The sequence below is a fragment of the Prinia subflava genome, chromosome 2 (assembly GCF_021018805.1).
Source record: "Prinia subflava isolate CZ2003 ecotype Zambia chromosome 2, Cam_Psub_1.2, whole genome shotgun sequence".
Taxonomy (NCBI): domain Eukaryota; kingdom Metazoa; phylum Chordata; class Aves; order Passeriformes; family Cisticolidae; genus Prinia; species Prinia subflava.
The window spans coordinates 34,463,918-34,485,336 of NC_086248.1; the positions used below are offsets into that span (position 1 = coordinate 34,463,918).

Genomic DNA, 21,419 nt, shown 5'->3' on the forward strand with positions numbered 1-21,419 from the left:
AAAATTAGCAAGTTTATAAAAATCTGCTGGGGAATATTGCAACTGCACTGTCAAATTAGCACAGGAAAAAGCTTAACATGCTTTAACTTGAATGTCAATTTTAAAATGAAAACAACCATTTTAAAAACAAATTCGTGCCAGGTAATCTAAAAAGCTCAAAAGAACATGCATTGAAACTTCAACAGAAGAGAAGAAAGCCTACTAGTCTTGTACAATAGAATTAAAATGAGTTAGTAGCAAAAAAGGCCTGCTAATAAGCCATTTCAAATGTAATTCTATTTTTCAAGGAACAGGGTTGTTCAACAACAAAACTGGATGGCAGTTGTCCAAGTAAAAACATCAGAATGAGTCAAACATCCCAGTGCTGTATGTGTACCAGACACTGGCGTGCACCGTGTGGAAGGAATTCAGCACAGAACTGAAGAGTTTTGCATCACCCTGCTTGAGAAGATGTTTTGTGTAACATCAAATGTGTTCAGTTTTGCACTACAGGGCCAGCTTTCAGAAGGGGCCCCCTGGGCTCTTTCAAAAAAAACGTATTTGTGCCCACACAAGCTTGTAGGCCAACAGCACAGACGTTGGTCAGTCCTACTTACAATTATTTCCTAGAATGAAAGGATAGATTCCAGATAACATTTAAGGCAGAAATTCAGAATGTTGAGAGCTAGTCACTAGTTCTATGCTGGGATCAATTCAGCCTCAGAGTGACACCTATTCCCATACGGATGTAGGCTACTCAAGTTCCACATGCAACAGTCATAGATGTTCAGGTGGGCACAAGTTCCTTCCAGCCCACAGGTTCAAGGAAAGAGTTTGGCATCAGCTTTATTTTTTACTGACACTTTTGAGTAAGGTTTTGGCCCAGCACTGTAGGTTTTTTTAGCATCAGACTTGGGTTAAATGGCAGGTGGGATAAACACCTAAGTTCATACTGGAATCTAAATTAAAAATATCATAGTAAGAACTCCTAATATTAGTTACTCTGATTAGCTCAAGAAACCTATACAAACATAGAGACAAACCTACCTGAACAGGTGACCCTACAACTCACAGCTTAAACCAAGGGTGTGCCATTGGGTTTTTCTTAAGTTAGTGATTCTTAAGTTCTTTTCAAAAGGCCCTGCTGCTCCTGCACAGTTGCCCTCTGCTAAAATCTAGCATAAAAAGCAAAAAATGGATACAACTAAATCTGCATATTTTATTATTTAAAAAAAAGGGACAGTTTTATTTCTTTTTTATTCCTCCAGATTGGTGTAGTAATGCTACATTTGCACATTCAGCAGTACAAGAGATTTTCTCCCATTAAAGCAGTTAATGTACTCTTTATATTTTTGCATTGCCTGTTTAAAAAGTGAATTTAGCTTTTGACTTCTAGAATCAAGTAACCTATGGTCCTCAGTTGATTTTCTTGACATCTTGAAAACTTAGAGATGTTGCTGAAACCTTTGCAAGGTCACATTGCATGGAACATCTATGAGGAGTGACAGGTATGTATTATGTACTGCATTACACCTGAATTCACAAATATAGCTCTTACTGAAATAACGTGCAAACAAGGGGTTTTCAAAGCTGCTAAACACTGAAGAAGTGCTTCAATACATCTTGTCTGCAGTAAAATAAGTGTTCCTGCAGTGACCTCTTGCATCTCATAAATTTGGGCTTTATTTGACGCCATGGCATCAATACATGACGAATTTACTCACAAAGATGATACAACTGACTTATAATCATTAATGTATTAAGAAACGTGAAACAATCCCATGCAAGTCACAAGTAAAGATCATAGAACTGAAACGTACACAAGAAACTGTTTGCCGAGTTTTTCCCCTCTTCAGTCATCCTTCACTAATTTTTGACATAGAAAACCTGACCTGAGTTATGAAGAAATATTTTACTATGCTCAGAGCTAGGAAATAATAATATTTATGCAAGGTGTTGCTGTTTGTTTGGTATTTATTAACTAAGAGCCAGCTTGCTATACCAGAATGTACCAGGATAAGGGACATTCATTAGCCCTTAAACGCCAAAAGTCTTAATTACTTTGTCTATAGTTTCTTTAAAGGAAGACCATAGTTCTGCCCACTTACAATTCAAGTCATCTTAATGTCTAATAACTAATAGTTGCACAGTGTCTGCCATGACTTGTTACTTGCACTGATTACAGAGTAATCTCATAACAAAATGTAACTCAAGAGCACATTATACATGTCCAGAAATACTGTGCCCAAATTCTATTTCTGAGTGGCATATCAAGGTATTTTGCCTTTCTTCTGCCTTTGCATTTCTCTTTCACATGATTCCAGCTGCACTTTGAAAACAGCCTCCTCTTGTTTGTCTTTGAAACATGATTAGGAGTTCCTCAGGTTGGCACAGATAACTGAAATCTTGCCTATTAATCAGATGAAATTTTTTAAAAAAGCTATGCTGGATCAATCGTGCATTTCTCATCTGCTTTCCAACACCATTTCAGCAATGAACACATAATGCAGAGCTTATCTCTCAAAGACAAAGCCCAGTCCTAGGCAGCATGCAGACGCCTCTCAGCTGAAGTATCAGTCAACAGTTATTCTAAAACCTCCTCTACTGCTTCTTCCTTCAGCTTGGTCACCTTTTCCCTGCACCTTTCAGCTTCTTTCCCTACAAGACACTCCTTGAAGACTCTTTACATTCTTTCTCCTGAGATCACTGCTCCTGTATCTTCTCCTACCATACCTGACCACAAGAAATCATGTGAGCAACAAAGCACTGGCAGGCTGCAAGAAGTTAAGGTGACCTTGAAGACTGTACCTCCAGCAGACCTCAAAGGTGAAACACCTACTTAACAGGATTAAGCGTAAGCCTGTCCTAGCATCACAAAAACTGGAGTGCAGCAGTGTCTGCCCAAAAATGACCTCTTGCACTGGACACAGTCTTCAGGAATACTGGTGTATGATGCTAGAATATACTTACAGCACAGCCTTCAGGAAAAAAACCTCAAAGAAATAAAAAACCTCAAACCATGAGGAGAGAAATGGAAGCTCAAGACAGACTCATGGATCTTAAAAGGGTCTTTCCACTGGGCGTCTTGAAGGCACTGCAGAAGTATCTTTGCTGCTGAGTCTGTTTAGAGATTTTTTTTTTATTGAGAACTAGAGGTTTTCTGCTATCATAAATAATAGAACCTTGTTCATTCTGAAGTGTTCTAGGAAAAAAAAATCTGTAAACATCTAATGTATAATCCACTGGAGATTTATCGCATTTGAGTGACAAAATACATTCTCTTTAAAGGAAGAGATCAAGTCACAGAAGTCTGCATACCACAAGAGTGAAATTCTTTCCACACTGAAGGGTAAAGCTCCACTTCTTAATATGCGTCACTAAGTTATCAAATGATCAGTTAAATCTCTAGAAACTAAACACATCCAGGTCTTTGCCTGACAAGCCTGGAAGCAGGCACATGATTTGGCAGTAGCTGTTTTTCTAGGAACAGAGTAGTAGTGGAAAAGGTAGAAAAAAACCAATTGCATCTTGTTGCTGTAGTACTGGAGGAACAAGCACAGGTAGCTGTTTTTCTAATCCTGTTTCAAGTTTACAGTGATTTCTAGCCATTTAACTATCCTTTCATGTTTCAAAAAGTCATATACCTGTTACTAAATTAATTAATTACTGAATTAATGACTAAATTACTAATAAATTAATGCAATGGAAGTTGTAATATCCAAGACTGGCTCGACCTCAGTGCTTACATACTCTTAAGTTTTACACTCTATGCATCTGCAGGGTTGTTGTTAATGAGCACAGGGCCCGGCTTCTGCAGCAGGCTCCTGAGAGCAACCAACAACAGATCCTCTCTTGCTCCTAGTGGCAACCAGAACCTTGCCCATGACAATTCTGAAGATGCTTCTCAACTGGTTGATCTTGTGGTTTATTATCAATCTTTGTAAAAGGAGGGGTAAGCATCAAGTAGCAGCTGCAGTTGGTATTTCGTACAAGTTCATCACCCCTTCAATTTACTGCAAATGTTTGTGAAATAAAACCCAGATTCAAGACTGCTGAAATACAGTAATTTCAGCTGGCTCGATACTCTATTTGCAGGAAACACCCAAAAGAAACACAACACAGCACAAGAGCAACACGTAACGAAGGGGAGGACACTGCCACATCCATCCTCTTCAACTACAAAAGCACAGCTGCTTTTCTCAGAAACTGTAGTAGAGTGCATAGTTAATGATTAATGTGGAAACAATTCCTGCTTACCCCGTGTAGACCTGAGAACTACTGTTCTTAGCTGTGCAATCATAAGGTAACTCAGTGTTAAGGTTTACAGTTTTCCATATATTTTCCATATATACACAGAGGAGTCTATCAGCTAAAAGCACAGCAAACAGAGGTAGTTGGGCAGTTTGTGTTTCCTGTTCCATCTAGCATCCCACACGCAGGCACTTCTGGTACAGCTGTTAAACCAGAGGCCTTGTTATGCAGCTGAGCTCAGTGTTGCTTCGACTGTATCATGACCTGGTGTAGAGCACTACAGCAACCAAACTAACCTCCAAAGAGATCCACTTCAGCAGTGGCAGCAGGGACAGCGGGAGCTGGGGCGGCTGCAGCCGTGGTAGTGGTAGTTTCAGTGGTTGGAGCAGTAGTTGCAGTAGGCTCTGGGGCAAACGGATCTGAAATCTGTGGCTCAGAGGTAACACCGGAAAGTGCAGCCAGATTATCTATATGCAACCATGTAACGAAGATCAAACAGGAAAGGTAAGGGGAAAGGCAAAGACCACAGTCGCTCAGCTCCGGAAAGCTGGAGCTTTTAGTAAGGAGTCTTAACGTACAGAGGTCTTAGAAATTGAAAATACTACTCACCCTCTCCCAAGAGGTCTAGTGATTGTCCATTAAAATGACAGCAGAATAAAAAACAGAGTAATTAGTAGAACTGCCAGATTGAAGATGTTTGTTAGCCAAATGTTCATTCTAAATCACATGTTTAGGTTATGTCTAGAAACATAATTTCTACACTTGCTTTCCTAACAAACAAGAAGTTATTCTGACATGACAAAGCTCATTCTGTTTAATTAACTCTTCAAAACAGAACCAGTACATCCCTAGAACCCTTCACAGAACAGGCACTAAAGCAATGGTACTTTAGCAGTGAGCAGCTTGCAAATAGTGTTAAGTTACTTCAGGGTATGATACATGGCATCCCAGTACCCAAATATATTCTGAGAGACAAACAGGTGGCGGTTCTTGGACTTGGGACAACTGTAAAGTGCAAAATAAATAAATAAATCAATAGAGCAGCTCCTCTTCATAAGATTTTTTCTGCATTTATGATAGAGCAAACATGCTCTGCAGGAATAACTAACTCTGTTAACACTTGCTATGAGGAGTATGAATGTTGACAGCACAAGCATAAGCAGACTGGCTCTGCTCCAAGTTTGGCTCCATAGTCAACTGTTTCTGGAAGCCAATGAAGCATCTTTAATGACAGACTTTCCTACAATCTGATGGCCTCTAAGATCAGGCAGACTGAACTCAAACACAGAAATTCTGTCTACATAAAAATCAACTAAGAGATATAAAAACGTGTAAAAACAAATGAGTTTGTTCTAATAAATTTTTATTCTGTAATTAGGGTAGTCTGAGCTCAGCAACTACCTATTTACTAACCAGTATCTCAGTGCTACTCCTAGATTCTTTGTACACATAACAGGGTCATGGGTTCATCTGATCCACACCCAACAGCAAGCAGAATCCTGATACTTTACTGTGGGTCAGCATTTGGAAGCAAAATTATTTGAGCAGGCGCAGCCCTATCTTCACAATTTTGTCTTTGTTTTACGACACTTGTAAAAAAGGCAGCAAAACCCTACATTTAGTTCTTTTACAATTTACATAATTGGTTCCTTGAGCTCTACTTGAGATTGACAACACAAGCTGAACTCAGTCAAAATACCCTTCTGAAAGAGCAGAACAGTACATTAAAAATGCAGCACTCTGGTATCCCATTACCGCACACCAGGTGAATGTCTCACAGCTAGACCTGGAATAAACAACTGTTGGCAAACTTTTAGGTTCTATTAGCTTAGTCTTCAATGCTTTTTTGTTATTCAGTTATGCTATAGAACTCAATACAGTGAAATTATAATTATCCATCACAGCAATCTACACTTATATGGGAATGATTAAAAACAGTAGTTTTTTGTACAGTAATATTAAAGTAACAATATTGTTAGCAAATCCGCGTTCTAAAACACACTGTAAGGTAGTTCAGAGCCGAAATTCACATCAGTTTGCTTTTATGTCCAAGAGTAAAACCTCACAAAGATGCAGACTTTGACCTACTGTATTTTTTGTAATGCTATAATCTACTCTACCTGTTAGATGACTATCTATTCTTGCAGTATGCTGCAGGCACCATATTACCCTATCTTGATGGTCTCCTGATAGCACAGAAGCGTAGATTTTCACAAGTTGAAATCCATTTGCTAGATGACATATTGTGTATTCAGAAAAACAGTAGGTATACAACAAAATATAGAGTGTACTGCACATAACCCCAAATATAATCCCGTATACTGAATATACAGCATATGCCAGAATACATAGAATCTACACTGCCAGCGAGACTGAGAAAAGCAAATTGTTTATTGTTGATATATATTGATGCTGCAATATGAAATATTTCATATTCACATTTTCCTGGCTGTTCTGAACCGCAGCACTTCTTCCAGCATCCTCCCTTTAGTACTATTTTCTCCTGAGTTTCCACATAAACTTGCTGTAGTCTAGAAGATTAAGCAGCTCAAGTAGCAGGGAGGCTTGGTTACACAGCCTTCCAAAAGTCCTGGGTGGAAGGAAGGTCATCTTCTCCAGCCTTTTACTCAGAACAGAGCTCCCAACACCAGATCAGGTCAGTCATGGCTCAGACTAGTTAGGTCTTGAAAAATCCCCAGGAATGGAGAGTTCACTAGCTCACATTCAGGGACCTACCTCAGTACTGCTCTATCCTCCAGGTGAAATGTTTTTATTCTTTCAGAGAGTTAGAAAAGAAAAAAAAAGGCAAGATTCCAGTGCAGTAACAGGTCAGCACACCTGGACTGCTGCCAGCAGTAAAGCAGACAAAGCTGAAGCTTACTGAGTTACCAAAATGCTGTTCTGAAAGATAAGACCGAAGCATACTTGATGCAGGTACTGACAATTCTGGCCATTGGAAAATAGTTAGCTGTCCTTTTCTGTCATGGAGTAAGACTAAGTGTGTTACTAGTCAATTTTAAAGTTTTTAGTAATTCAGAAGAATAAAAACACCTAAGTTCCAAACTATGCGTGTTTTGTCCAAAAAGGAAAAATAAAACCAAATCAGCTTCCAATTTCTATGCAAATCATTACTTTACAGTATTACTGGCTATTTATTTGTATTTCTGTTATTGCAGGAATGAGCAACTGCTTTAAAAAGTTAGCTCTTTCATGCTCTTTCAAACATCTCAAAAGCTTGTATTCAGTGCTTGGCAATGACAAACTAAGACAAATAGGATGCAATCAAAATACTGCAGAATAATTAGTCACAGCCACCCTAGAATAGATGACTCTTTGGTTTTGCTGTCTGGATAAGATTATATTTCTGTTAATAAAATTGACATTTGCGGGAAAAAAAATAATTCAAAAGATTAAACTGGAATATGCAATATAATGTCTACATCACAGCCCTAGCTATCCTAATGAAGTGGCTGAAATACAATGTCATCTTTAATGAAGTACAACTAGGAACACAAGTGGGGACTGCAGAAGCCACCAGCACCCAGTGTGAGCACTGACAGCAGAGTCAGCATGACTCAGTGTTGCATTCCTGCCGGGAGGGGGCTGATGAGTTCATTAAGCTGCCACACAGGATCTCTTAAGATTACACCACAATAGGTTTACAACTGTGTAAATTAAATCACATTTACTGGCCTAATTCCTTGTTTTAACAGGGCAAGAATGAGCACTGCCTACAGTTACTGTGGTCCTCCAGATCACCAGCTGCTACTGCTGCCTGGAACAACAGGGTCAGATTTCAGAGAGCTGGTTAGTTATTCTTGCTTGAAAGCAGTTAGCTCTCTACTTCTATTTCCATATTAATATTCTAAGCACACAAGGAAGATACTTCATTAAAACATGTTAAGGTTTATCAGAGGTAATCACACTTGCAGCACAACTAAATTGCCACCATTTGCTTTACATGCATTTTTGTTTTAAAGGCTCCTTTTGTTCCTCCTCCTATTGATCTGTGGGCTTTGCTCCACGAACAGAAGAGCTGGTTTCTGCTCCCACCTTGCCATAAGCAGTTCTGGTTCTTCTGTTTAGAAGTGCCCACCCTACCTGCTCACCTTCATCCATCCCCTTCCTGCTCACTTTTAGTCACATAACCCTGGCTCCCTCAGCTTTGCAGTCAGGCCCTTATAAGCAGCTTATACTATTATGCATATCCCTGGAAAGAAGTAGTAGCTTTGTGCTGCACAGGGATGCCTGAGTGTCTGGTCAGCAGAAGCCTGGAAGTGAGTTGGGAACATCCTGTGCTAGCAAAGAGGCAGATTTCAGTTCAGCCAGGCAAGAAGATGGAGACTGCAAGAAGGGATGCTGACAGTGAGGTGTCTGTACCTCCCCATGAAGTGCCTCCAGCAGCAGCAGCAGCAGCGCCTGCAGGGGCAGGTGCTGGAGCTGCCTGAGCAGTACCAGCAAAATCTGGCTGAAGATCCAAAAGATCACTGGATGGTTTGGAAGAACTGCCAAGAAAAGGAAAAAAGACATTAAATACTGAAGGAATTTGTCCATTTTTATCAAGTTTTTTTAAAATGTCATGACTGGATTAAGGAATCAATCTTAGTTTGGATGAAACAAAGACAGTTTTTCAAGCTTTAGGGTTAGAGCAGGGGGTATAAGCATCTTTAGTGTAGCGAGTCCTAAGAATATGCTACAATCCAGGATGGGAACCTTAACTTACTTATATTTCCTGATAATGGCATTGCAACAGATCTACGAGACTTAAAGTTCTTTTAAAAAATCCCAAATAACCAATCAAAAAACCCCCAAACCTAACTAACCAAACCAAAAGAAACCCTACCACAACACTCAAAACAGAAATTGCAAAATTCCAGGTGGTCCCTAAAAGCAGAGAAAATAACTGTTGTGACTGAAACCAGCACCATTCTACTTCCATATTTCATCATGCCATGTCAGAAAGCAAGAAATCTGCATTTCCAGGCAATGAACTAGCTTTAGGTAGAAGAGAATTGGCAAAACTTCTGTGGGTTAAGCCAGTCAGGTATTTACTTAGGAAATCAGATCTTGTTCCTGTAGAACATTTAAATAACAAACAATAGAAGCTCTTTCTTCAGTGAGGTTCTTCACTTGACACTCTTTACAATGAGCAACAGTGCTTTGTTCTGGTTTTGACTTGAAAACAAGGTTCAGATTTTCTCATCGTTAAATGTTTATTTTTTATTTTAACCTTCAGAAGTTCATTATCTTTGTTCTTCATTAATTGATTTGGAAAGAAAGAAAAGGGAATATTAATTCCACAGTTTTGAAAGAGAATTCTGAAGGTCAGCAAAGACTACTCAGGACTTGCACAGTACTTCAGCTGATTCAATTAAAAGTTTCTGTACACCATTTTTGTGGGGAATTTTGTTTGTTTGTTGTTGTTGTTGGGGGGGGGTCTTTTTTTTTTTTTTTGGGTTAGAGTTTATTTGTGATCTATACTGATAGAATACTGTATCCCTTTGAAAGCCTTTTATGGAAGCCTCCTCTTACAAGTATGACTTTGGTACCTACATCAAGCTCAGTAACTCAAAAACACGTTTTAACTTACCTGACTGGAGCAGCTGTAGATGAAGTTGCAAAAAGATCAACTGGAGGAGATGTATCAATAGTTTTTGCTGGAGTAGAACTAGGAGATGTAACAGTTGTGGCTGGAGAAGACTGGAGAAATATTTTAAATATACATTCAATATACCAGCATTTCTCCCCAATCAACTCATGCACTGATGGGCATACTTTAAAAACCCAATTTTGACATCAGGTCTTTTTATGGTGAGCTGTTTTCTCCTCTGAAAGAATTTAAGGAAGACTGGGCTAAGTTTTCAGACGACAATAGAGGTAGTAGCCTCCACTACTAGGTAGTAGCTGAGAAACCCCAAGGTGACTCCAAAGAAGGAAAAAAGTTTCTACAAGGTTTACTCTAAAGGAGTTGCGTCTTTAACTATCAGACTCTTCATTTTGTCTATGGAATGTAACAGTTATTTGTCCACAACCTCAGTACTCTAACCACAGAAATTGTGAGAGAAGAGGAACGGTCAGAAACTAGTTAAGTGTTTGCAAATCTTCAAAAGAGAGTTTAAGGAGCCATCAACAATGCTCAGGGTTACGTTCTTGGGAAGATACAAAAGACAGCTCATCCTACGACTTTGCTTCATTAGCTGCTCCAATTCTGGATAAAGATACTTCAAGTGTGGCAAGGACAGACACCCAGAAGAGTATATTGCAACTCCTCTGTGAACTTGAAGACTCAAGTTACCCTGTAGAGTGTCAATTTAATTCTAAAAGATACTGTAAGCTTTGGTACAGCATCTCACATGCTAGAGAGATCCTTTTCCTAACAACTGAAAACAAGTCCTTATTTTAGTACTGTTTGCATTCTGATCACTTCCAAGAAGGAAAAATAATGGCAAATTTGCAGAGATTTTCTCCTGAGTTCTTCTACTGCCATCCCATCATCATAACTTTAACACATGGGTATAAGCTTTCTAGATTCTCCTCAAAGCTTTAGTAAGGTTTGAGACTATAATGGTCCCAAATCCTCATGTGCATCAAGGAAGATGTGGTTAAAGCTGTACGAACACTTTCTGAGCCACCATGTAATTCCCACCAACTGCTCTTGTATTAAACAGGAGAGTTGGGGGGGTTGTATTTTGTTGTTTTCATTTGGTTTTGTTGTGGGTTTTTTTAGTAGAGGACTTTTCAGAAAGATATTTAAGAGCTCTCTCTAGAATCAAGCACTGAAGCCCTGCATTAGATTCCAACGATTTTATTGAGTTTTTCCTCCACGGCGCCCATTATGAGACACAGCTATGGCACCTGGCAATGCTCCAGGGATACCAGGAGCTACTATTACTAAACTGAAGCTCGTTAGTTTATCTGACACTCAAACCAAGGCATTTTCACTGGCAACTCTTTCTTTGAAGTCAGCAGTCTCACTAATGAAGGTCATTTCTGAAACTAGATATATTGGATGAAAATTTTCTTACTTTCTTCCTGGCCTTTCACATGAACATGGTTTTAAAAGAGTCAGAACTTCCTTCTAAAGAGCTGCAGAGGGAATGAAGGAGTGAAGGATTTGGAGGAGAAATATTCTGGAGCAAGTTTCTTGGTGACGTGGGAATTAAGGTGGTGAAAGAAAAAAAAAATTGAGATAAAAATATGTGTCTCTTTTATGCTTTCACAAGGAGCAATCATCACATTCAAGTGAAGCTCCTCAGCATTCTGACAAGCACTGCAGCCCTTCAGATCAGTGGCATGCTCTTATGGGGGCACTATTTCTAAAGCCATTAAAAGATAAAATTTTGTCAATGAAGTGGCAAAGTCTAAAAAGTAGATTAAGAGATGGAAATTTAACTCTTTACAATGTTCTAAACTATACCATCTTAAGAATTATCTAGTACAGCAACCGGCAGTATTTACCTTGCTCAGAGGAGAAGGAGCCCCGGATCTAGAAAAAAAAGGGTGTTTTCAGGTAAGTACAGCTTTGAAACTATGTTTCTGGTCATCAAAACTCCTTCCAAAAGACCAAAACCTAAGCATGAAAGCTTTCTGAAGATTTCTTCAATTGCATGCCCTCTACATTTCTCAAACTTCCATGTGCCACTTTAGACAAGGAATGCAAATTTTACTTCAAATCTTAAATTAATCTTTTAAGATAACTGGCATCACAGGGTTATTCTGCCTTTTAAATAAGTTCTACTAAATTGAGGCAATGCAGAGATGCATGCAAATATCTTGCTTTGGGGCCTACAGGACCCAGCAGGATAGAGTTGCTGGGGCAAGATGTCACCATATTAGAAAACCATGCAACAGCAGCAGAACACCATCAATACTGAAGCAGCTATCTAACATAAGTCTTCTGAGAATGTGTCAGCAAATTTTCAAAGCCTGCTCGGTTTTTAAGAAAGCCAGAGCTACTTGAAAATAACTACATTTAAAAGTATGAAAACAGTGAGTTGGAAAGTTCAAACTGAAAGTTCTCCCACGTGCACAAAAATCACACTAACAGTAACTGACAGAGCCTTAATCAAAACTTAAAACGCATGTCAATGCATTTGTTTGCTTTCATTATGAGATATGAAAACACTACAACATATTTTTAGAGCTGCTTTGATCTAAGAGATGAAAGCAGGAGTAGAAGATAAAGTTGCATCTGTACTGAACGAGCATCCATCCCATAAGTTACTTGAATTGGATAAGTCCTAGGAGCTATAGAACAGATTAGAAGATTTCCAGATTTTCTAATCACAGAAATGACAAAAAAATAACTTAGTGACGACATACAAAAGCAAAGAACAGTTTAGCTCAACTCAAAGAAAATATCTATTTCTAAGTGTTCCAGAAAATCTTTTAAAAATACACATAACCATGCCTGCAAGTGATATGTAAAGGTATGTACTCACCCTTCGCTAAATTGCAAGGATAGCAACAGTAAAAGAGAAAGCAGAGGTTTAGCTTAATCCTTCCTAGACTTAGCCATGGCAAGTATCTAGTATGAAGATGCAAAACCATTAGAAAAGAAATAGATTTGATGATAAAAGCCTTAGCAGCACACAAACCCCCAATTCATTCTACTCTCCCTCAAGTAATTTCAGTTCATTTTGGAAAGCATCTAGTTGTTCTGTGTGTTTCCCCCCTCACCATTAATTAAAGAAAAGGCTGCCATTAAGATGACTTTGTAAAGGAAAGGAAAAGCCTTGTCTTATTTTCTAGCTAAGAGTCAAATGGAGGTTGGGGGAGGCAAACCTAAACATCAACTAATCACACACTCCCTCTATTATGCCTAGATACATGGTACAACATATATACCTACTTGTTGCCAGGTTTCTTTCCTTCCAGTGAGTTTAGATGTTGCTCAAGGGTCTCCATGAGACTGCTGGGAGCCTTGAAAGTGAACAGAAAGATACACCCCTCAGTGTATTGCAGTGATCTAACCACACTTTGAAATCCAGCACCAACTTCCCTGAACTCCATGATGTGTGTGCCCATGCAGTTACTTTATTTACATCGGTGTGGAAACAGTGGATTTCCATGCTAGAAGTATTCAGGCAAAGCCAGTTTTTAAAAATGTATTACTGCATCCAAATTTCCAGAGAGAAAACATTTACCTCCACTACGCAGCACCTGAAGCCTAAATCCAGGATGTGATGCTCATCATGCTTTAAATCAGTGTTAAACATTGACAACAGGCATCCACAGGGTTGATTTTATGATTCATAGGTTCAAGATAACAGCTAGTTTTGCTTGTTGTCAGACTACCCAACACCCCTTTCATGACCAGAGGGTTAGAAAGCATCTGCAGCCTAAACAAAACAAAGTCCTTTCCAATGCCTCTAGAATGAGCTACCTTTGGCTCAAGACCCCCAACACTACAAAACTTTATAGCTGTTCTCAAAATGGTACCCTGGCACAGGTTACTGTGCAGCTACCTTGAAGTGCAGAAAGAGTGCTACTTCAGACATCTATAAAAAACTAGGCTCTTTCAGGCATCCCTTTGGTTTTATTTTAAGCAAACTTTTTGTGGTCAGCAGCCAATACCCACAGGCACTTGCTGTTACAATGGCAGATAGAAAAAGTAGTTGTAAATGCACACTGGGCTTAGCTATTCCAGTATAAAAATAGAGTCTGGATAAGTAGACTCCTAGAAGATCAAAAAGCAGGGAAGAAACCCTTGAGAGACACAGCAGCATATAATAATTGAATATTTCATCTGGGTTACAAGTTCCTCAGTTCATCAGTCTCTAAACAGGGAATTCTCTGTATCAGTCTCTTTCAGATCAACCACAACTCCTGACAGCAATACCTATGATGTTTTTCACAAATAACATCTTTGATTTCAGGGCAGACATAATTATCAAACCAGGCAGTTTGTGATGCTTGCAAACAGCCTATCCACTGCTCCTATACTGGAAAGCCAGCTGGCTGGCTGAATCAGATATTTCAGGATGCATAGCACCTGCTAGTACCAACGCACAGCTGTGTACTTGCAGTGCCTGCATATTGATTTCAGCATTAAAACCCCTAACTGAACACATCTAGAAATTTAAAACACTCAAAATAATTTTAAGTGACAGACTGAGTTTATATACATCCTATGTATATAAGCAATGAAGGAACATCTTGACCTTGCTGGTTCTACAGACGTATTTATTAACTTTTAATTCATTTGGGCATAATAAGAATTGGTTAAACACAAGCAACCTAGTTATAAGAATTCTCCTGCAGGAAGTCAAAGAAGAAAGGTAAAACAAACTAAAAAATCCAGAGAGATTCAGACTTCTACCTATTCAAAAGGGCTATATTTTAAGATATCCGTTGTGAGACTTTAACATATAAGTAAAAGCTATGTTTTTAAAAAAAAAGATTTTAAAAAAAGGATTGCATGAATTACTGTTACCAGTTACCTCTAGACATTTTAAATAGCTTTCAAATATATTAGTCACAGGTTTCTTAAAAACCAGCAAGGTAATATAAAACTTATCTATAAACAACTCAGAGAAGAAGCTTCAGAAAATTTCTACCCAGATGCAACAATCTGGAAAGCAAATACTATCTGGTACCCAATTTGCAACACTGAACATGGCTCAATTTCTTCTAGATACTGCTTTAACGTTAGATAATCTACCAAGTCAGCATTGTGCTGGAACCATAGATATGGGTTCCCCACCAGGGGCAAAACTGTCATACTTTAGGAAATGCTACTAAATAAAAACAAGCCAAGATGTTTAGTTGCTAAGATGCCTTCTCTGCCTCCAAAACTTCACAGCCAAACTATAAAGTCCAAAGATCACAACTATCCACTTGAATTACACTAATGCGACCACTTGTCTAGATGTACAGAGTATGTACACATGGAGTGTCAACACAACCATCTTTTTGCAGAGTACTACCAACTATTGCCATGGCTTGCTACAGGAATTTAGATATACCATTGATACTACATAGAATTGTGTATTAATTGTTAGCTGAAATTCAGCTTTACTATTCACCTTTTATTAGTTTCTCTCTGAAATATGTTGTTGAGGTCTTACACATAGGCTATACAGCATGTTTCAGGCAGGCCTTAGCCAGTGAGTCCCAAGCAGGAGAACACAGCTGTGAGGGACTGAACAGAGACTGAAGTGGTCAGGATGTTGGATGAGATGATCACTGTAGACCCCTTCTTTCCAAAAGAACTGTTCTGTTTTAAAGTGCTGGCCCATGGGGTGGGAGGGACCACCCAGCAGTGATAACTAAGGTGCTGTGGAGCAAGTGCAGCACTGACTGATGACACAGAACAGGCTGGCACAACTCAAGCAGAAGCAGATAAAAGTGACACAGAAATTTGTAAGTGTATTTAATTACTGGCTGCACTGTGCTAAAAAAGAGCTCCTGAGGTACAGAGTTAGGGTAAGATACTATGTCACCTATTTCAAGATTAGGTCTGGTATTGCAAACGCTGCTTTTGTCTGCTGAAAGAGTGGCCAGACTTTATAGCCCCATCATATCTGAAATCCACAAAGATTAATAATCTCCACCTTCTCACAATGTCTCACTTTCAGGATTTTTAAGTGGCATTTAAATGAGAGAGACACTATTCTGATGTTGATTCAAACCAGGCTTTCAAGAGGCTATCAAAAACTGTGTGAAAAAAACTATATGAACAGTTGGGGCTTGCAGCTGCTGAGTAGTTTGCGTTGCTATTCTGTTCCAATTTTACTGGCATCAAAACTGCCACAGATGAACCCTTCAGCATGGATCTCCTCCCCTAAGTAAATATTCGCCTCACATTAAACACAAAGCCAGGCACCCAGGCCAATTTGCAAGTGATACTTAAAATGGACCAGCAGCTACAGTATGGTAGGTGGTATGAATTCACCGACATTTGCATTCCTGGTGCACTTTCCTAATTACAGAACTTTTATTTATTACACAAATCCAAAAACACTACAAGAGAAGCTTACCTGTGTAAGATCAGGGATATCACCCTTGTCAATTCCAACTTGCTGTGGAGATAAAGGAGTAAAGGTAAAATCTAAGTGCATTATTCCACTGCATCAGGCATTAATTTTGAGTAGAACTGCTCTTCAAGCTATAACACCCTGTCTTTAGAAAAATACTATGAACTTAGAAAAGACATGTCCATCTTTCCAGTAGCTACCTTCATCAACCTGCAGCAGTCTTTTACTTTCCCCCACAAATTAAATATCCATTTAAAATAAAAGGATAAGAAAATGGAGTTTGATATCACACACATGAAACTCGTACTCTATATTGAAATGCACTGGTCATATACTGGTCATATTGTCTCAGAGAACAGCAAATTAAGGTCTAAGTCTGCAATCTTCTGTTAATAGCCCTGTTGCTTCACACTAGGGTTCTTCAAAGTGATGGATAGCTCAGCTTGTGCAGAAGATCAAGCTCCACTGCACCACATAATCCTGAAGCAGAGTCACCATAAACCCTGTCCAAAAAGCTGACCCATGACTCTAAAGTACTTTGATCCCTCAAGTTCAATATTCACATCTGACATCACAAGTCATTAAGGAGTCTATCAGGCTTCTCCACAGATAAGTGAATTAGCAAAGAAACAAACTTTTATTCAGCTCATTACTACTGCCCATTATAAGGAAGCATGAAACATGGAAAATGTGCACCCTGTGCCAAAGAGCCAACCTTTGAGCCAACCAAATGAGAATCCAGCAAAGGAGTTAATTAACCATGTAATATTCCTATTATCCACATAAGAGGATGATAACAAGGAACAAAACCAGGAAAACCTCACATTACATTTAATGTTGGCTGCACAGACTAAAAAAGCAGACTTAAAAAATCTGCATGCTTCTATTCCCAATGGCTGTATCTTCCTCTAATGTTCAACCCTGTCCTAGAAGCATACATTTATCACAGCATTTCTCAAAAATATTGGAACCTGGGAAGTCATGTCATCTGTTAATTTAACCAGGAAAGCTGAGTTTGGCTGCATCACGGAGACATGTGGAAGTCCTAAGCAAGATTAACTACAAGACCTGAAGATGCAGATCCAAGATCCAGATCCACTTGGATGGATCAAATGGATTCAAGATACATATACTGAGAGAGATGCTTAACAAGTGCAATTAATATTATATACTGCTGCAAAAACAAAAACAAACAAAAAAAACCCCGCACCAAACAAACAAACAAAATCACAAAATACTTAAGTGCCAGCCTCCAGAAGACCAAAAGACACTTACCTCTGCAACTTTAAGAAACTCTGATACTCTGGTCATTCGAGTTAGAAATCGTTTGTAGATTTCAAGAGCATCTTTGCATTGTCCCTTTTTCATTTCAAAAAATTTCTCTAAAAAAATAATGTGGTAAATTTCAGTTAAGATGTCATACATGAGCAAGTCTCGTTTTCAGAAAAATCATGTGTTAAGAATATGACACTACACTACCATTTACTACTTGGACATTAATCTAATGGTACCCCTTGACTGGTATGGTTTAGAAGCTGGGCTTGCTGAGCTGCTACACAATTATATAGACCATAAAACTGAACCCCAGCTAGCCACAGCATCGTGTGTGATGTCAACCACTTTTTTAAAGCCTGAAATGTAAGCAGGTAAAGTAGCTACCCAACTTAGAGTTCAAAATAATTAAGGATACTTAAACATATACTAATATATGACCTCTCCAAATTGTCTTCACTCCAAAGAACTGTACTTTTTTCACTTAAGTAGGTCTCTAAAGTCCATTTATGTCCATTATTAAACACAGCTGCCACATATTTCAACCCAAGCTTACGCTTTAAGTAGCAAGAGACAGTGAAATTTTTAACTGAATTTTTATGCTCAACCCATTGTGTCATGCTGGTGATAACACCAGGCTGCCTGAGCTTCAGAACATGATCACAGCCTCCTTTACACTTTGTAGGTTGATGGTAGGTAGGGCTGTGGAGGGGATCCAGTTTTGTCAGTCATGCTTTCAGGCAGATCAGGAATGTTATTCAGGAGTATATTACTTTATACAAGGCTATCACATAACATTATCACTCTCTACCTGAAAGGAGGTTATAGCCGGGTGAGGGTTGGTCTCTTCTCCCAGGCAACCAGCAAGAGAACATAGTCATAAGCTGTGCCAGGAAGGTTTAGGTTGGACATTAGGAAGAAATTCTTCACAGAAGGGGTGTTCAGACATTGGAATGTGCTGCCCAGGCAGGTGGTGGAGTTACCATCCCTGGCAGTGTTTAAGGAGAAGCTGGATCAGTGCCACGGTCTATGTGATAAGGTGGTGTGCAGTCACAGGACGGACTCAATGATCTCAGAGGTCTTTTCAAACCTAACTGATTCGGTGATACATAACAGAAGAATGTGGGCATCTTAAAAATGTAAAAGCTTCTAACTTTGCAAGACATATTACACATGCTCACACAGCACTGTACATTTCTTTAGGCACAGAGATGGTCAGTCTTTAAAGTATCCATCTACACACTTTCAAGAGCATGTGACGATCCAGCCTCAGGTAAACACTAATGCAAAGTACAGCTAAAAATTTTCTCTCCTTTCAGAGTAGATGAGTCAAGAAAGATGTAGCTTTAATGAAAGTTAAGTAAAAAAAACTGAAGCAGATCTGAAACTGATTCTTCACTCACGTATGGTATGTGAGATAAAAGCCAGGTTACTTACCTAGTAAGTTAATAACCCCATCATTGTAGCAAGCAAAAAGTTTGATGAGATCTTTAAACAGAAGCATGAATGCAGCATTTATGACACCATTTGTCAGTTCATTTGGATGAACCTACAAATAAAATATCAGTTATTTACAAAACCAGTGTCAAATGCAACCGAACATTTTGGCTTACACCAGGTATTTGGTGCTGTTACAGACAGAATCAAGCACTGAAGTTTTCATCCTAAGACACTAAACAAAAGCTTTGGTTAGCAGATCAAGGATTGCTCTCTTCACCACTCCAAAACAACTCACTACAGCAGAGAAGTATCTATATCAACAGTAAACATCTTAGCCTTGTCTCCTTCACTTCTCAGGAAGAAGAGGAAGGCAGAGAGGCTGTTTACAATTTTAATGAAATGGACAAAAGATGTCAGTTTACAGCAGAGCTCAACAAAATAGTCTGTGAGATAATGTATTTGGACTAATGATGTCAAGATCCTTTCTCACATTAACTTGGGAAGAAAATATTTGCTCATTTATTAAAAGGTCTTTCTTTCCTTAAAAATGTCTCCTCTTCTGAGAGCACTATCACAATTCCTATGCCATTTAAGGAACAGAAAGCACAATGAGATGTACTTCAAAGCCTTTCCTCTGAGAGCTGTAGTGGGCTCTGCCTTCCACCTCGAAGTGTACCTTGTTGCCCAGCAACAACAGAAGAACCAATTCCTTCCAAAACTGCTTTGAAATGTTACACTGTGGCTCCTACAACAACTGATTCCTGTTTTTATCCTTATGTCAGATAAACAATCCCACCAGCATTCATGACATAATAAATATATTGTACACATTTTTTTCTGTGAACAATCTAGATTAAACTTTTAGTTCACAGCTGAAAACCAGATGAAGATTTTGAGGAAGCCAAACAATGTATATGTGGTATTTTAATGGGGTTTTCCCTCCCCTCCAACAGAAGTTGGTTGCCAAGAGGCAGAAAACACAGTGCTCAGTCTCCCTGCTTCGTCCATTTCTTCCTCCTCACTGATGCAGAAGATGAAACTCCCAAGTTCTCTCTCTACAAAACTGAGGATGCAATCTTTGCATTTCATACAAATGGGCAAGGGCCATCCTTGGCCACAGTATCTCAGTGGGACACTGAAAAGGGGATTTTTTGGCCCTCACTAAGGGATGACGAGTAAAGCATTACCTATAAGGTGAAATGTGTTCACAATAACACATCATTTATAAGTCACTGCCCAGTGATAATAATAGGTCAGCTTCAATACATACATCAAATTCAAGTAGTGCATCAATTTGTTCCTGTAATATTGGCATACTCTTCAGCAGCTTTTCAGGAGCCATTGTTCTCATTACACCTTCAGCTCTGCAAGAGGGAATACAGATTAGAAGACATGCTGTTTCCTCTCTCCCTTCCCCCAAACAGATCTGTTGTCTAAAATCTATGCTTGAAGCATCTATAACTCATTTCAAACCATTTCAAAAGCACAGTCTGATTCTCCTGCTTCTCATCTCATCAGGAGAGCCAGTATGAAAAATCCTTTATCCAGCCACCCCTCCTGACAGCAAGTGAGGAAAGGTTTTGTGTTAGAGTGATGAATGCAAGAGATTGATCTCTTTATGAGAAGATGACACTGGGAGCTTAAATGACTAACTAGAAATACTGCCATAGAAGTACTTAAGAGAACTGATATACTTTGTGCACAAAGTTTGTTATGAATGACTAATGACAACTCATTGCTGACATGTCCATGGATGTGTAGCATTTCTTAAGTGTCATCCATAGTCTTATGGCAGTCTTCAAACATGGTCATTTTTATCTCTGATTATGACGAACCTGCACAACCATCATTATGTATTGCCTTGTTCTGGCTGCAGACAGATATACATAGGCAGACCAGAAATGCATACCACTATTCTTACTTATTTGATGCTGTATTATGAAGCAGTACCTTGTTCTGCCTCAGAATATAGCATAAAATATGTAAGAATAGTGGTATGCATTGTTCTGAGCACCAGAAATAACAGGCATAGAAAGCCTTTCCAGGAATTTAGAGCAAGGCAGGAATAGCAGGATCCCCAGCAGCCCAAACTTTATTTAACATCAAGTGTTCAAGAGCTAACTTGTATGGTCTCCACTAAGGGAATGGCATCCAGCTACACAGCGAAGCTGTCATGGTAGACCCTGCACTTTCTGGCTGTTTGAGAAGCAGGAGAGAACAGCCTGGTAACAATGCCTGCATTAACAGGTCAGAATCCCAAGCTGCAGAACACACCAGAACTGCCAGAAGGAGCCTGTATGCAACTCATGCTTAGCAGGAGCATCTTTAGTATGCACTCAATCAAACTGCACCTTCAGTGGGTGTCAAACCACTTGCTGTGTCAACTGTGCTTCAAGAAGCCATCTAGAGCCCTTAAAGTCCCAGTCAGAGGAATCAGAAATTGGAAAAACATTCTGATAAATACTAACATGCTACTCTGGGCTGGGTCAACCTTTTTTT

The 21,419-nt window shown here is 39.1% G+C and overlaps 1 protein-coding gene across 17 annotated transcripts in view; it reads right to left on the reverse strand.

The window, feature by feature from the left end:
- The window catches only part of SNAP91 (synaptosome associated protein 91), a 64,136-nt gene that overhangs the window by 18,901 nt on the left and 23,816 nt on the right, over positions 1-21,419 (reverse strand). For 13 of the 17 annotated variants that reach the window (XR_010079217.1, XR_010079216.1, XM_063389561.1 and 10 more), the window contains exons 6-15: positions 20,191-20,284; positions 18,918-19,029; positions 17,484-17,590; positions 16,212-16,253; positions 13,082-13,152; positions 11,689-11,716; positions 9,821-9,930; positions 8,611-8,735; positions 4,840-4,854; positions 4,527-4,697 (exon numbers count right to left, since the gene is read on the reverse strand). Coding sequence is in view for 15 of the 17 variants with exons in the window: in XM_063389561.1 (XP_063245631.1) it covers positions 4,527-4,697; positions 4,840-4,854; positions 8,611-8,735; positions 9,821-9,930; positions 11,689-11,716; positions 13,082-13,152; positions 16,212-16,253; positions 17,484-17,590; positions 18,918-19,029; positions 20,191-20,284 (875 nt within the window). In the remaining 2 variants the exon portion in view is untranslated. The remainder of the gene's footprint in view (positions 1-4,526; positions 4,698-4,839; positions 4,855-8,610; positions 8,736-9,820; positions 9,931-11,688; positions 11,717-13,081; positions 13,153-16,211; positions 16,254-17,483; positions 17,591-18,917; positions 19,030-20,190; positions 20,285-21,419) is intronic. The other 4 variants (XM_063389562.1, XM_063389566.1, XM_063389568.1 and 1 more) reach the window with 1 other exon arrangement.